Source organism: Amblyraja radiata, chromosome 19 (genome assembly GCF_010909765.2).
Source record: "Amblyraja radiata isolate CabotCenter1 chromosome 19, sAmbRad1.1.pri, whole genome shotgun sequence".
NCBI lineage: Eukaryota > Metazoa > Chordata > Chondrichthyes > Rajiformes > Rajidae > Amblyraja > Amblyraja radiata.
Genome location: NC_045974.1, coordinates 13,377,123 through 13,390,265, shown reverse-complemented (window position 1 = coordinate 13,390,265; position 13,143 = coordinate 13,377,123). Strand labels below are relative to the sequence as shown.

Sequence of the window (13,143 nt, the reverse complement as noted above, 5' to 3'; positions counted from 1 at the left end):
TAGAACAGTGGATCAGGTCAATCTGAACTTAGCCTCGATCAGTCTGGTTTACAGCTTGAGAATTGGGAAACATTATCTTTGATTCAGCGAGCTTCTCAGTTATCCACTCTTCAGATAACCAATTTCTATAAATCTCTCTTGAATCCCATCCTATTTTACTTGGAGTTGCACAGCACCGGAGCAGAGTTTTCGGTCTGTCTGTGTAAGAAGGAACTGCAGATGCTGCTTTACACCGAAGATAGACACAAAATGCTGGCGTAACTCAGCGGGACAGGCAGCATCTCTGGAGAGAAGGAACGGGTGACTCAATGAACTAAAGAAGAGTTTTGACCCAAATGGTCACCCATTCCTTCTCTCCAGAGATGCCACCTGTCCCACTGAGTTATTCCAGCATTTTGTGTCTACCTTCAGTCTGTCTACTGTGCATCAGCTAACGCCATGGAGTGGATCTGCAACTTCCTCAAAAAACCTTTAATCTACTGCGAGGAAGGCAATAACTTGTGTAGGAAGGAACTGTAGATGCTGGGTTACATCGAAGATTGATACAAACTGCTGGCATAACTCAGCGGGACTGGCAGCATTTCTGGATAGAAATAATGGGTGACGTTTCGGGTCGAGACCCTTCTTCAGACTCGGGAGAGTAAGTTATTCCATGAACCCAATTTAAAAGTCATACTCTTTTCACCAGCCAGGTGAAACATCCAATTTTCATGAGTACATGACCCAAAAAGAGTTTGGACTTGTTACTCTATTCTGGTTGCATTGGTACACAACTGGGAGACCATGACCACACCACACCATCCCCTCCCCACAGCTGGTACGACCACAAGGGTGTATCTCCACACAAATGTTACAGGTTGGGGTTTCTACGCTTAAAGAAGGGAAGGCTAGTAGAGAGTCACACTGTGCAGCTTTCTTTTGCCATTTCTGCACAGTTTAACTCTCCCATAGTCTTCCCTTCTTTAAGCATAGAAACCCCAACTTGTAATAACCTCAACCTGGACCATCGGTGAAACAAACACTATTTATACTGATACACTTTTATTCTCCTCAAATTCTCATCAACTCGATGTCCACAGTGCAACCAAAGGCACAGTCCAGCAACGGTGAACTTTGGTTCCGTGTCTTTGGATGCGTTTGTTTTTGCACGACAGTTGGTGGAAGTTACACTTGTGGAGGAGCCTTCACTTTCAATATCCAAACATGTATGAGCTTTCCAATGTGAGGCTGGAATCTTCTTCTTGCGTATGGCGTGCACAGCCTAAAGTTATCAGACAACTTGTTCTATTTGATGTTATTTGACTGTGCACGCTGAGTTGATTGCATTTGTCGAAACAGGGCGGACCACGTGAAGGTTGCAATCTCCCAACCCTGAGTCTGGAATAACAACCCCATACATATTGTACCACCATGTATATCAGGGTGGCACGTTGGCGTGGCGGTGGAGTTGCCATCTTACAGCACTTGAGACCGGTTTCGATCCTGACAACTAGTGCTGCCTGTACGGAGTTTGTACGTTCTCCCTGAGACCCTGTGTGGGTTTTCTCTGGGTGCTCCAGTTTCCTCCCACTCTCCCAAGATGTACAGGTTTGTAGGTTGTGTAGGAAGGAACTGCAGATGCTGGTTTAAACCTAAAGACACAAAAAGCGGGTAGCTCAGCGGGTCAGACAGCATCTCTGGAGAAAAGGAATAGGTAACGTTTTGGGTCGAAACCCATCCCGAAACGTCACCTATTCCTTTTCTCCAAAGATGCTGTCTGACCCGCTGAGTTATTCCAGCTTTTTGTGTCTATCCCAGGTTTGTAGGTTAATTGGCTTTGGTTAAAAAAAAAGTTAATTGTCCCTAGTGTGTGGAGTAGTGCTGATGTACGGGATGGTTGCTGGTCGACGTGGACTCGTTGAGCAGAGTGCCTGTTTCCACGCTGTATCTCTAGTCTAAACTGAACAAATAGTGCAAATCTACTCGACAAAGGTAAACGGGCAGATGAGGGAAGGAATAGGAATTGACGAGAAGTGACGAGGCGGGAGGAGTTTTGTATGAAGCTTCAGCACCAGAATGGTGCACGTCTCTGGAACTTAGAACATTAGAAGGAAGATGTTGCCAGGAAGGACAAGTTAGCAAAGTCAAGTCAAGTCAAGTTTATTTGTCACATACACATACGAGATGTGCAGTGAAATGAAAAGTGGCAATGCTCGCGGACTATGTGCAAAAAGACAAACAACCAACAAACTATAAACACAATCATAACACACATATTCTTTTACATAATAAATAATGGAAGGAAAAACGTTCAGTAGAGTTAGTCCCTGGTGAGAAAGGCGTTTACAGTCCGAATGGCCTCTGGGAAGAAACCCCTTCTCAACCTCTCCGTTCTCACCGCATGGCAACGGAGGCGTTTGCCTGACCATAGCAGCTGGAACAGTCCGTTGCATGGGTGGAAGGGGTCTCACATGATATTGTTGGCTCTGGAGTTGCACCTCCTGATGTACAGTTCCTGCAGGGGGGCGAGTGAAGTTCCCATAGTGCGTTCGGCCGAACGCACTACTCTCTGCAGAGCCTTCTTGTCCTGGGCAGAGCAATTCCCAGGTGTAACTTGACCCCGATTCACACCTTGAACATTTTCACCACACCTGGAGCACGGACCAGATCATGTTGGTCAATAATTGTCAAGATTTGACGAATGACATCTAATTTGCTTTGCATTATATATAACTTCAAAAATTGTTTTTTTTTTCCTTTTTATTCTAGGCTTCATTTCTCTCGGACCAGCCAGAGCCCTACCTTCCTTTCCTCTCACACTTCATAGAGACACAGATGTTTGCAACTTTCATCGACAATAAGATTGTGTCACTGTGGGAGGAGAAGGATCCTCTGCTCAGGGTGTTTGATTCGCGCATCGAGAAAATGAAGATCTACAATGTCCGCGTCCCCACAATACGTACCTCAAACTATCAGAAGTGTACCATCTTGAAAGAAGCAGGTGAGTGCCTTTACCCTCTCGGCTCAGGATCTGTGCAGGATCATTTTTTTCCACCGTGTATACTGTCATTGTTTCTTTTTTTTTTCATAATCCGTCTCAAAGTAGTAGTTTGGCTCGTGAAACCGAAGTCCAAAGGTGTAGTCCCGTTCATCTGACCTGTTGGCCTTGGAGAAGGTCTATGGTTTGCTCCAGTTTTCCTCAGCAGGAACCTGTGAACATTGTGCACTGGTTTATTCCAACCGCAAACCTGCCTCATTTCCCAGGCTGCGACCAGTCCCACTGTAAAGCACCTGAGTTTTCAGCAGGAGAATGCTTCTGTTAGCTGGTGAGGAGGAATTTCTGTCGCCGGAGGGTGGTGAATCTGTGGAATTCCGTGGAATAGTAGACAAAGATGAGAAAAGTGAAGGCGCAGAAACAGGCCCAGCGATAGAACTGTTGTCTTACAGCGCCGGAGTCCGGCTGTGGTTCGATCCTGACTACTGGTGCATGTCTGTTTGGACTCTGCACATTCTCCCTGTGATCTGCTTGGGTTTTCCACAGGTGTTCCAGTTTCCTCCCGCACTCCAAAGACATGCAGGTACAGGTTTGAAGGTTAATTGGTTTGGTATAATTATCAATTGTCCCTAGTGTGTGTAGGATAATGTAAGTATGCGGGGATCGCTGGTTGAAGCGGACTCGGTGGGCCGAAGGGCCTGTTTCCGCACTGTATCTCTAAACTCAACGAAACTAAACTAAATTGCTGCAGTGACTCGCAGTTCCAAACATTGGTTCATTACACTGACTGGTGAAGCTTTTAATTTACTCTTCTTCTTGTAGTTACATTTCTGGTTTGGGTTTCGTTTCTGATCAACAGAATTCTGTTCTCTTTGCTATGCGTTTGATGTTCCTCCAATTAAGATGACCCCAGGCATGTTTATAAAGGAAGGTTTTGATGCCAAGTGCTTGTTTTTATTCCCAGACAGTTGGCTTGCTCGAAGGTACTGCTCCTTTGATATAGAAGCACCAGAGCCTCATGTGCTCTGTCTAGAAGGCCGGAATGATGGCGATGAACGTAATAAGCTTATTACTGACTTTGATCACTGCTAATTCCTTGCGTAAATCACAGCCTTGTTTAACAACACCAATAGCAAACACCACATCCGGAATTATGTGCACCAAATCTTCTCTCTACGTGTGTTTACCTCACTTCCATTGATCTGATGAAAATCTGCTATGAGAAAATCATTTGCAAACTAGAAGGTTTGAGTTGCAAATCTTTTCTTGTGCTTGTGTTTGACGGTCCCTGCTAGGGACCACGGTGGTAATTGGTTTCAGCTAAGAGGAATTTTCTATAGGTTTCCTGTTCTTACTCACTCTGTGCTGAACCCTTGTTGGGCATTGGATGCAGTTGGACCTCTGCTTGAGAGGAAGGTCCACACATAGAACCAATAGTTGGAGATGTTTTTATTTTATTGTTCAGTCTATTGTCATGTGTACAGAGGAACAGTGAAGAGCTTCTGTTGCGTGCTAACCAGTCAACTGAAAGACAATACATGATTTCAATTGAGCCATTCTCAGTGTACAGGTACATGATAAGGGAATAACGTTTAGTGCAAGGTAACGCCAGCGAAGTCCGATCAAAGATAGTCCGAGTGTCACCAATGTGGTAGGTAGCAATTCCGGTTTGCTCTCTCGTTGTGGTAGGATGGTTCAGTTGTCTGATAACAGCTGGGAAGAAATTGTCCCTGAATCTGGAGTTGTGTGTTTTCACACTTCTCCACCTTTTGCTGGGAAGGGGGAGAAGAGGGAGCAGCCAGGATGCGACTCGTCCTTGATTACGCTGGTAGCCTTGCCAAAGCAGGGTGAAATTCTTATTGGATGAAATAAATAATTTCATCCAAGAAGTCTGAGGGGCTACTTTTGTGTTTTTCTTATGAAGTTCATAAGAGTCATACAGCACAAAGGCCCTTCAGCCCAACTCATCCATGCTGACCAAGATCAGCTTTTGAGTCTACCCAAACTTGTTTCCTTGAATGTGCTTGAATAAGTTATCAGGGATGAGTTACGATTCTTCAGCCTCCCACATTACAAGAAACATCCATTAAACTCAAATTTAAAAGTCTTCTCACAATTAAGAAGAATCTGCACAAGCATTTGAATTGCCACGGCATAGAAGGCTGTAGACAAGAGGTGGGTCTACGGGACTAGTGTGGAGAAGTAGAATGGTCAGCAGAGACAGAGTGGGCCGAATGGCCAGTTTCTGTGCTGTACGGCTTGATATGACTGTAGCTGACATACAATAACCCAGAGAGGCAATAAGAGAAAGCACAAGCCTCTTCACAAAGTGTGCAGGAAGGAACTGCAGATGCTGGTTTACGCTGAAGAAGAACACAAAATACTGGAGTAACTCAGCGGGTCAGACAATATCTCTGGAGAAAAGGAATAGATGACGTTTTGGGTTGAGACCCTTCGTCTGAAGAAGGGTCTCGACCCGAAAGATCGCCTATTCCTTCTCTCCAGAAAATAGAGGGAAGTTCTGCTTAACTTTTAGCTGTGACAGTCTGGCAGTCTCTCCCCACCTCTCACCTAACCCCATTCTCCAAAAGTCTATTACAGCTTTGTGCTCTATATTGAAAACAGGATGTGCTAGAAATGCTCAGTGGGCTCAGCAGCATCCGTGGGATCAGTGACACGGTGTCATCTTCACCAGATACTGTTTCTGGTCGATCTGATCGATTAACTCTGTTTCGCACCTCACGAGTGCTACCTGATCCACGGCGTATTTGCAGTGTGATTTCCTTTTCAGCTTTGGATTTCCAACATTTGCCTTTGTTTGCTTTTTGCAACGTTACGATCACTCAACTTGGTATTTAATCTCCCACCTACACATTTGATTTTGCTCGCCTCAGTCATGTGGACTAATTTGCTGCTGTTCTTGACTGTGCCGCCCAGCCCAAGCCATTGAGCAGCGCCTGGTGAAGATCGACCACACTGCCATCCATCCACACCTGCTGGACATGAAGATTGGACAGGGGAAGTATGAGCAAGGATTCTTCCCCAAGCTGCAGGCAGATGTACTGGCAACAGGACCAACCAACAACAAGTGAGTACATCACCTTAGTATCTTATCTTCCCTAACTTAAGTGTGACTTGCGTGCACTCCTCCCTTCTTTTGCTTAGTTTAGTTTAAGGTCGTAAGTAATAGGAGTAGAATTGGGCCATTTGGCCCATCAAGCCTACTCTGCCATTCAATCATCCCCTCCTAACCCCAAGTTTAGTGTATTATTGTCATGTGTACTGAGGTACAGTGAAAGGCTTTTGTTTGCATGCTGTCCAGTCAGTGTTGTAGTTTTGATTTTTTTTAAGTTTTAGAGACACAGCGCAGAAACAGGCCCTTCGGCCCACCATGTCCGCGCCGACCAGCGATCCCCATACACTGGCACTATCCTACACACACTAGGGACAATTTACAAATTTTCCAAAGCCAATTAACCAATAAACCTGCACGTCTTTTGAATGGGGGAGGAAACCAGAGCACCTGGAGAAAACCCACGTGGTCACAGGGAGAACGTACAAACTCCGGTCAGTACAACACCTGTAGTCAGGATTGAACCCGGGTCTTTGACGCTGCAAGGCAGCAGGTCTACCACTGTGCCACCGTGAGGTTCTTCAATAGAGAGATAGTCAAACCTGCAACATGGTGGTGGTTTTCCCATCTGCTTCCAATCCAATCCATTTTGTTGTCTCTTATGAGATAATGACAATAAATTGAATACAATACAATACAATACAATGCTTCCTGCCCCTCTCCTTCTTGGTGAGAGAGATCATAGATTTGGGAGTTAGTGTCGGAGTAACTTTGGTGAGTAACTGCCCAACATTTGTTTGGGGGTGGTATACCCTGCAGACCGTGCACTGTTGGTGGAAGGAACGAATGTTTAGTGTGGCGGGGTGGATGGGGTGCCAGTTATATGGGTTGCTTTGCCTGGGATGGTGTCGGAGTTCTTGACATATGCAGGAGCCGCACTCATCCAGGCTAGTGGAGAGTGGTCCATCAAGCTCGTGATTCATTCCACTTGTATGGAGGAAAGGCTATCATTTCAATTGCGGCTGATGTTTTCAGTGTGAAATGATCTGAGTCGATGCTCTTCTTGGTTGACACTGTTACCCAAGCATTAAAACTGTCTCTTCATCTGTTCCAACACCCGCAGCCGATGGGCGAACCGAGGCGCCACAGCGCAGCGAAGGAAGGATCGTCTACGGCAACATTCGGAGCACCTGGCACTGGACAACGACCTGAAAGAGGTACAGGGGCGGTCCCAAGTCCTCTACCCATAACCGTTTACAACCTGCGCCTACCACCAACCATGGTCACTTTGACTGTTCCATTCATAAAAACCCTCCATCTTTCTCGCTGTCTGATAGTTATAACTGTTGCCATTCAAGGTAAATTAAGAACATAAGAAATAAAAGCAATAGTGGGCCATTCAGCCATTCTCTATGATCATGGCTATCATGGAAGAATAAAGGAGGACCCGGCTTAGGGGGAACCAGCGGGAGGGAGGAGGAGGAGGAGGGGAGAAAAAAGGAAGACCTGGCACGGGATACTGGAGCTCCGTCCGCCCTTTATGTAGCGACTCTTTGCTTACCTTGGGTAGCAAAAACAAAGAATATCACTGTGACTTGTCACATGTGACAATAAAGTGTTCATTCATTCATTCATTCATACCTCATTGCCATTCTCTTGCCACTAACCCAGAACCCTTAATTGCCTTGATATTTAAAAAGCTATCCATCTTGGTCTTGTGTATACACAACAAATGAGCCTACACTGCCCTCTTGAGTAGAAAATTCCAATGAATCACAGTCTTCTATGTGAGCCTCTTCCTTCTATACTCAAGGATAAAGAGGTTACATTGCTATATATATCACAAAAATCTGGACCACTGATGAAAAGGCACCAGTTCAGACCCTACCCCAACAGATTCGACTTCAAGCGGAAGTTATTAAGTAAAACTGTGGAATTAAAAAAGCATGGAGCAGATGGATTGTTGTAAAAACCTGTCTGGCTCTCTATCTTCCTTCCGAGAAGGAAAGCTACAGTCTCTTTACCCACTCAAACAGCTATGTTACTCCAGCCCCACTAACGTGATTCATTCTTAACTGGCTCCTTAGTTCTGAGACAATTCGGAATGGACAATAAATGCTGGAATGAAGAAATAAATCAAATAAAACACAATTCACGATAAACCCATTTAGGACAGTATCATTCAGATTAATCTTCAGGTACGACATGCACAACCGATTAACCTTCTTGAAGATGGTGTCCAGAAATGAATGCATTGCTCTGGCTGTGTTTGTGCAAGCCATATGAACGCAGTACAATTTATGTCACCTACTTTCATACCTTTCATCTCTGGCCTTTTTCCAACCATCAGCCTTTCAAAACCCCACCTTGCCTGTGTTCACCTATGACCTGCCACTCCTTGTCCTGCCCCTCCTCTCTTCCAGCTTTAACCCCCCCCTCCCCCTCCCCCCCCCCCCTCCCCCCCCCCTCCCCCTCCCCCCCCCCCCCCTCTTCCCCCCTCCCCCCTTCTCTCATCCAACTTCATTTCACCCCCCCCATCTACAATCAGCTTAGTTTAATTTTGTTTAGAGATACAGCGCGGAAACAGGCCCTTCGGCCCACAGAGTATGCACCGACCAGCGATCCCCATACACTAACATTACCCTACACACACTAGGGACAATTTACATTTATACCAAGCCAATTAACCTTCAAATCTGTACGCTTTTAAAGTGTGAGAGTAAACCTAAGATTTCAGAGAAAACCCACACAGGTCACGGGGAGAACATACAAACTCTGTACAGACGAGTATCGTCAGTCAGGATCGAACCCGGGTCTCTGGCGCTGTAAGGCACCAACTCTACCGCTGCGCCACTGGGCCGCCCTGTCTGTAGAAATATCCCGAACTGAAACGTCACCAAATCTTGTTCTCCAGGGTTGTTCTCCCGCTGAGTTACTCCAGCACTTTGTGACCTATTTTCAGAGTTAATTCCGGGACCAGGTGAATGGCAGATCAGCCGCTGGTAATCACTTCACCGCTGAGTGCATCAACATATTCACACGCCCGCATCCTGCAGAGTGTAGGAGATACTGGTCGCTACAGTCTGGATAAGTCTGCAGTTCAGAAAGCAATCGATCATTGGGTGTTGAGGGTTATGGGGAGAAGGCAGGAAAATGGGATTATAAGGCAGAGATCAGCCATGATTGGATGGCGGAGTAGACTTGATGGGCCGAATGGCCTAATTCTGCTCCTATAACGTGTGAACTTGTGATGGGATTTATCTCAGGAGCTGTCTCCATCCCTTCAGCACAACACCTTTCTTTTTTTCCTCTGTGTGATTAAACCTTTCCATGATGCTGGTTGTTGGATTGGAGAAGTCATTTCATCAGTGACTGTTAATGGGTTGGTTCTGTGATTAGCAGATTACGAAATGACTTTAAATGGCCCCATTCAATTCTCAGTGGTCATGAGCTTCACACTACGATGCTAATTGACCCCATTAGTATTAGATTAAGGACATATTCAGGTTTACATTAATGGAGCATGCCTCAACAGGTTGGTGAGGTTCGGGCTGGGCAGCTCGACCCGAGCAGAGGGGTCTGAAGAAGGGTTTCGGCCCGAAACGTCGCCTATTTCCTTCGCTCCATAGATGCTGCTGCACCCGCTGAGTTCCCCCAGCAATTTTGTGTACCTTCACCCGAGCAGAGACTGGGCTCCTGTTCCCATAGTCCTGTACAAATGCATCCCATAATTGCTAGTTTCTCCACTCTACTCTTGATGTTACTCTTTAGATTTCAGAGATAGACAATAGATACAGTGTGGAAACAGGCTTTCGGCCTGCAGGGTACGCTGCCAACCAGCCTACAAACCTGTACGTCTTTGGAGTGTGGGAGGAAACCGGAGCACCCGGAGAAAACCCATGCGATTACAGTGAGAAGTACAATCTCCGTACAGGCGTACACCCTTAGTCAGGATCAAACCCGGGTCTCTGGCGCTGTAAGGCAGCAATTCCACCGCTAAGCTGGTCCCCACCATTTCAGAACAGTAACTTTCAGCAGAATAAGTCCATGATGCTCAGAGACTTTGATTGTTTGTTGTTCTCGACGAGTTCTCTTTAGTTTTGTTTTTTGTTGTTGCTCCTCTCTCACGTTTTGTGTTTTCCTTTCTCCTGCGCTCTCTCGCTTTGCGATCGGTTCCCCTCTGGGCCCTCGCCACCGCTCGCCTTTAGCCAGTGGAGGGGCACCTCTTCCTCCACCACAACTCCATGGCCTTCTGGGAGTGGGACCAGGGTTCGCCCCTCGCCGTACGACCTCCCAAAAAATCCTCCTCCGAGTGCTCGCTGGTACGTTGCGCTCGGACGCTGTGTGATGCTCTAATCCTTCACAGCTTTTGTTTACACGGTCAGTCTGCTTAGCTCACTGAAATAGGGCTTGCACCACAGAACTAAAGTGTAAGTGTTCCCCAACTCTTCCAGATAGGGTAGAAACCTCCCTTAACATTTCTCCACAGCCCTCGGTACTTTTTCAAAATGTGTTTTTCTTCACTGAAGTGAAGGGTGGAAACTCTTTCTTGCACTCTAGGCCCAGTATCCATAGTAACATTAGGACTGGAAGTAGATTGTGAACCTACATCATGGATGATCTGCAGTTAACCCTACTCCATGGTATCTTCATACCCCTTGATCTGTCGAAGTGTCGTAAATCTATCGATCTCAGCCTTGATAGGTACATTTTGCCCCAGCCAGCACGCAGTTTATGGGAAGCAAATCCCAAGTTACCACCAAATGAATGGAAAACTCTTCCCGACTCCACTCTTGAGTTGGTTCGCTCTAACTTTAAGATGACAGTGCCCCGTTCACACTGTGATTCCTTTGTAAAAATAAAAGTTTTCTCTGCATCTGTCAAACCCTTTCACCATTTTCAATGTCCCAGTCCCCTCTCTTTAGGTAAAACAAGACGTTTGTGTAGATTTAGTTTAGCTTAGGTGAGGAGATGCAGCATGCAAACAGACCCTTCGGCCCACCGAGTCCATGCTGACCATTGACCACCAGTTCACACAAGTTCGACACAATCTCACTTTCTCATCCACTCCGCCAACACAAAGTTCCTTTTAACCCCGCTCGCCATATTGAAGTGCTTTTTTTCCAAATTTGCACCAGTTATCACCGATATCTGGGTTTTTGCGAGATAATCTCTTGGAGCTGGTGTGAAACTGGTGTAGGAAATGACTCGAGTCCCCTAATGCGATATATCTCAAGTGGAAGGAAAGAGCGAGTAACATTTGAGGAACAAGGAAGAAAGGTTGGGATGAGCATTAGTAATTACAGTATCCATGAAATAGGAACAATAGCATTGTCATTGGGAAGTAGGTGAGATGGAAAGTAGCAGCGAATAATAAATAACCCAACAGTTGTCAAACCCATGTGCATGACAACATATAACCATATAACATATAACAATTACAGCACGGAAACAGGCCATCTCGGCCCTACAAGTCCGTGCCGAACAATTTTTTCCCTTAGTCCCACCTGCCTGCAATATAACCATATATGAGTTATGTGTGAGAAGGAACTACAGATGCTGGTTTAAACCGAAGATAGACACAAAAAGCTGGAGTAACTCAGCGGGTCAGACAGCATCTCCTGAGAGAAGGAATAGTAACGTTTCAGGTCTAGACCCTGTCTGAAGAAGGGTCGCGACCCAAAATGTCACCTATTCCTTTTCTCCAGAGATGTTGCCTGACCCGTTGAGTTACACCAGCATTTTGTGTCTAACTCCAGGAGCATGACATATCCACTTCAGAAACCTCCCTGTGTATGAGACTAGTAATGGGTCAACTGGTAATTTGCACCACTAACTACATGTAAAATAGTTATTGTATTTAAAATGCTGAGAGATAGAGATAGGATAGACAGTCATAACCTTTTACGCCAGGATGGAAAATTCAAATACTAGAGGGCACAGCTTTAAGGTGAGAGGGGAAAAGCTTAAAGGAGATGAGCGGGTAGCTACCTGGAACGTGCTGATGGTTGAAGCAGATACAATAGTGGCATTTAAAAGACTTTTCGATAGGCATATGGATATGCAGGGAATGGAGGGATATGGGTTACGTGCAGGTAGATAAATGATGGTCTTGGCATCATGCTCAGCACAGACAGTGTGGGCCGAAGGGCCTGGTCTTGTGTTGTACTGTTCTATATTCTAACTACACTGGCCTCCCCACATGTGTTTGCATCCCGCCACTCTGAGTGCCATTTCACAGAGATCCATCAGATGCTTGGGAAAGGTAGCCCTAAATGTATGTGCCCTGATTTACAGAAATACATGCAAGAGGCCCGGAGCTTAGGAAAAAGCTTACGGCAACCGAAACTCTCCGACCTATCCCCTGCTGTCATTGCACAAACTAACTGGAAGTTCGTGGAAGGACTGCTCAAAGAATGTCGCATCAAGGTAACAAGCTTGCAATTATTTTTCCTACTTGGACACGGATCAAAGCGGTTTAGTGTAGTATAGAGATACAGCACGGAAACAGGCCCTTCGACGCACCGAGTCTGTGCCGACCAGCGATCTCCGTTACACTAGGACACACTACACACACTGGGGACAATTTACTATTCTTATTGAAGCCGATTACCCTACAAACCTGTGTAAGAAGGAACTGCAGATGTTGGTTTAAACCAAGGATAGACACAAAAAGCTGGAGTATCTCAGCGGGACAGGCAGCATCTCTGGAGAGAAGGAATGGGAGACGTTTCGGGTCGAGACCCTTCTTCATACTGGCATTTCGACTTGAAACATCACCCATTCCTTCTCTCCAGAGATGCCGCCTGTCCCACTGAGTTACTCCAGCTTTGTGTGTCTGCCCTACAAACTTGTACGTCTTTCGAGTGTGGGAGGAAAGCGGAGCACCCAGGGAAAACCCACACGGTCACGGGGAGAATGTACAATCAATGTACAGACAGCACCCGTAGTCAGGACCGTACTTGGCCTCTAGCGCTGTAAGGCAGCAATTCTGAAGCACCACCATGCTGCCCCATAGGAGAATGTGATATAACCATATAACAATCACAGCACGGAAACAGGCCATCTCGGCCCTACAAGTCCGTGCCGAACACTT

General features: G+C 46.1%; 1 protein-coding gene across 4 annotated transcripts in view; it reads left to right on the top strand.

Annotated features, from left to right (window-relative positions):
• The window catches only part of dennd5b (DENN domain containing 5B), a 173,048-nt gene that overhangs the window by 128,081 nt on the left and 31,824 nt on the right, over positions 1–13,143 (top strand). For all 4 annotated transcript variants that reach the window (XM_033037717.1, XM_033037715.1, XM_033037716.1 and 1 more), the window contains 4 exons: positions 2,749–2,980; positions 5,912–6,062; positions 7,171–7,264; positions 12,345–12,476. In XM_033037717.1, coding sequence (XP_032893608.1) covers positions 2,749–2,980; positions 5,912–6,062; positions 7,171–7,264; positions 12,345–12,476 — 609 coding nt within the window. The remainder of the gene's footprint in view (positions 1–2,748; positions 2,981–5,911; positions 6,063–7,170; positions 7,265–12,344; positions 12,477–13,143) is intronic.